Raw genomic sequence first — 3,354 nt, forward strand, 5'->3', positions numbered from 1 at the left:
GAGACCAGACATTTAGAATATTTGTCTTTCTGTCTCCTGGCCAGGGACTCTATCCATTGCACCGCCTAGCTGGCCACACAATAATATAACAGTGTAAATGGAAAGAACAAACCCCACCCCCCAAATCAGTAGAAAATGAATCTTAGGGGTGGCTTGGTGGTGCAGTGAGTAGAGCACCGGCCCTGGAGTCAAGAGGACCTGAATTCAAATCCAGTCTCAAACACTTAACACAAAAATTAGCCGTATGACCTTGGGCAAGTCACTTAACCTCCAAAAAAATTTGCCCTCCAAAAAAAAGAAAATTAATCTTATAAGAGTCCAAAAAACAATCACAGACCCAAAGAAGAGCTATGAGAAGACATCTCTCCCTACTCCTTAAAGAGGTGGGAACTCCATGTTTATTGGAACATTGCATGCATTTTCATACCTTTGTAATAAAATTGACAAGCTTAATTTATAAAAATGAAAATATTTTTGTTATTGTTGAATCATTTCAACTGTGTACAACTCTTTCTGACCCCATTCAGGATTTTCTTGACAAAGATACTTGAATGGTTTATCATTTCCTTCTTCAGCTAATTTTACAAATGAGGAAACTGAGGCAAAATGGCTAAAGTACTTGCCTTTCCTAAACCCATTTATTGGTATTGCTTAATCAAAAACATTATCTCAGTAGAATATTAGATCCTTCAAGTAAAAGAGTGTTTCTTTTCATCTTTGCATCCCCAAAACTGAAAGTAATGCCTGGATACATATTACATACTTAATAAATAATTGTTATATTGAGTTGAATTCATGAAAAAAGGTGTTTCTTACTCATCAGTTTTCTCAGGGCACCTTTTACTTCATTGTTCCTTAGACTGTAGATCAGGGGGTTCAACATGGGGATCATTACAGTGTAGAAAACAGACATCACTTTATTTTCATCCATTGTGTAGCTGGACTTAGGCAACACATAAATGAATGTAATGGTGCCATAAAACAGAGTGACCGCTGTGAGGTGGGAGGTGCAAGTTGAGAATGCTTTGGATCTCCCTTCAGTGGAGCTTATTGTCAGGACAGAGAAGAGGATATATACATAAGAAATTATGATAATTAACACTGTGATCATAATGACTGATCCAGCAGAGGCAGAAGGAAGAATTTCAGCAAGATCATCTTGGGAGTAGGAAAGTTTCAAAAGTGGTGAATAATCACAGAAAAAGTGATTGATCTTATTAGTTCCACAGAAGGACTGATTCAATAAGAAACCAGTGAAAATCCAAGCATTCACACAACCACCCACATAGGATATAATGAGTAACAGAGTGCAGACTCTAGTAGACATGTTGGTGGAGTACAGTAAGGGGTTACAGATGGCCACATACCGATCATAGGCCATCACAGCCAGCAGGAAGCACTCAGCTGTCCCAAAGGTGGCTGTAGAACACATTTGGGCCACACAACCTCCCAGAGACATCGAGGTCTTATCAGCAAGGAAGTTGACGAGCATGAGAGGGGTGACAGATGAGGAATATCCAATATCCACAAAAGCCAAATGGCTGAGAAAAAGGTACATTGGAGTATGGAGTTGAGAACTATTGCTGATCAACATGATTATGCTAAGGTTACCAACTAAGGTGACAGCATAGACACCCAGAAATATCACAAAGAGGATGACACGAAGGGTTGGATCATCTGTTAGCCCCAAAATAATGAATTCGGTCACAGCCGTGCAATTATTGCCAGACATGACTTGGAAAGAGTGCCTGTTAGAAGAAAAGGAGATTAAAATACAATATAGGATTGTTTTGTATATTCTGTTGAGGTATTCAGTAAACATTCACTGGCCAAATCTGCGACACCACTTCTACTGTCTTACTCCAATACTTTGCTCCAATGCACCATGGTAGGGTGCCCATAAGCAAGACAGAGATGATAAATAATTTTGATAACAATGATAAATAATAAGACAAATTTGTTTTCTCCAATTTTTCCCCAATGAACCTATAACACTCTATGATTTGTTTATTTTTGCCTTTTTGACAGTGTAAAAAGGCATTAGAACATAGCAGATCATTGAATTCCTACCATAGGAACCTTTCTTAAATACATGCAAAGACTATATCCAAATGTGTAAATGCCGTTCTGCCAACTAACCACCATTGCTAATCCCTTCCCAAGAAAGAGAGGCTGTTTTGTGATCCTTCACCTCTCACAGAACAATTTTCAACATTTGAGGATGTTATCCACCTCATGTTAATTAACTGTGAGGAAAGTCTTAGTTTCCAAGATGATATTTGTGCTCTAAAATCACAAAAGAGAAGGAATGGGAATCTGGATTCAAAGTCTCCTTATTGTATTTTGCTCTTAGAACTTGGTATTACTACAAAAGGTTAGCAATAGTGTAGATATTACCAGCCTGAAAGACTAGGGGAAATTTCCTCTGAGGACCTCTGCTGTTTCTATATAAAATAATAGAAAGCACTTGTTTACCCTGCCATACTGTTTATACATTGTTTCCATCAATTGCAGAATGAGCAAACTGTAGTATAGGAATTTAGTAAAAATTTACCATGTCATAAGAAGAGGTGAATATGACTGCTTTAGAGTAATATAGAAACACTTTTATTAACTGATGCAGAATGAACTCAGTAGAGTTAGAAGAAAAATGTATGTAATGACCATAATACTCATGAGAGGGGAAACAACTTTGAAAGATCTTAAAACAAGTATGAAAACAGAGATGAATCATATCTTCAAAAGACTGATGTGGAAATATTAAGTACCACTTTTTAGCAGAGGTGCATAATGAGACATGCGTTGTCAGATATGGCTGATCTGGTCTGTTGATTTGCATGCCTTAACTACATACATATCTTTTACAAGGGAGGGCTTTCACTGTGAGTGGGGAGAAGCAGCTCAGTGGGTAGTGATACACATGGGGAAGGGCGAAGAGTGACAACAAAAATTTTTCAAAATGCATAAAAGACAACAGCAAAGTATAACTTTATATTTATATACATTATATTTCTTTTACATGCCAAACTATCTTGAAATGTTTGCATTTCTTGATGCTTTATAAGTTTCAAATTACTTATCTTAAATATTAATTTCTCTGGGAATGCTTTTATTACTCTAAACTCCTTTTTTTCATCCAAGTCCAGGAGGAAAGAATGTAAAATATTGAGATACTGTTCAGCTCAGGAAGAATCTGATTATAACATCCCTTTTGGGGTCTATGACCCAGTTCTTTCTTTGTGAATGCATGAAAAAAGAATGCCTTAACTAAACAGAAATTTGTAGAGTGATGAGTCAATTTTCCAACACTTCCTAATTCACTCTTCCCTCTCAAGAGAGGATTTTGTATCCTAC

General features: G+C 37.0%; 1 protein-coding gene across 1 annotated transcript; it reads right to left on the minus strand.

Moving 5' to 3' along the window:
- Positions 1–793: 793 nt before the first annotated feature.
- LOC138151029 (olfactory receptor 5P80-like) lies at positions 794–1,732 on the minus strand. Its single transcript, XM_069074467.1, has one exon. It carries the CDS (start codon positions 1,730–1,732, stop codon positions 794–796), a length of 939 nt encoding a protein of 312 aa, XP_068930568.1.
- Between the last annotated feature and the right edge of the window lie 1,622 nt (positions 1,733–3,354).

Source organism: Petaurus breviceps, unplaced genomic scaffold (genome assembly GCF_028583685.1).
Source record: "Petaurus breviceps papuanus isolate PSGF00001 unplaced genomic scaffold, PetGlider_PUasm1.0 140, whole genome shotgun sequence".
In the NCBI taxonomy this organism is placed as follows: Eukaryota; Metazoa; Chordata; class Mammalia; order Diprotodontia; family Petauridae; genus Petaurus; species Petaurus breviceps.

Coding starts and splice junctions, on each gene's coding strand:
- LOC138151029 (XM_069074467.1), bottom strand. CDS start 1,732: ATGTCTGGCAATAATTGCACGGCTGTGACCGAATTCATTATTTTGGGG.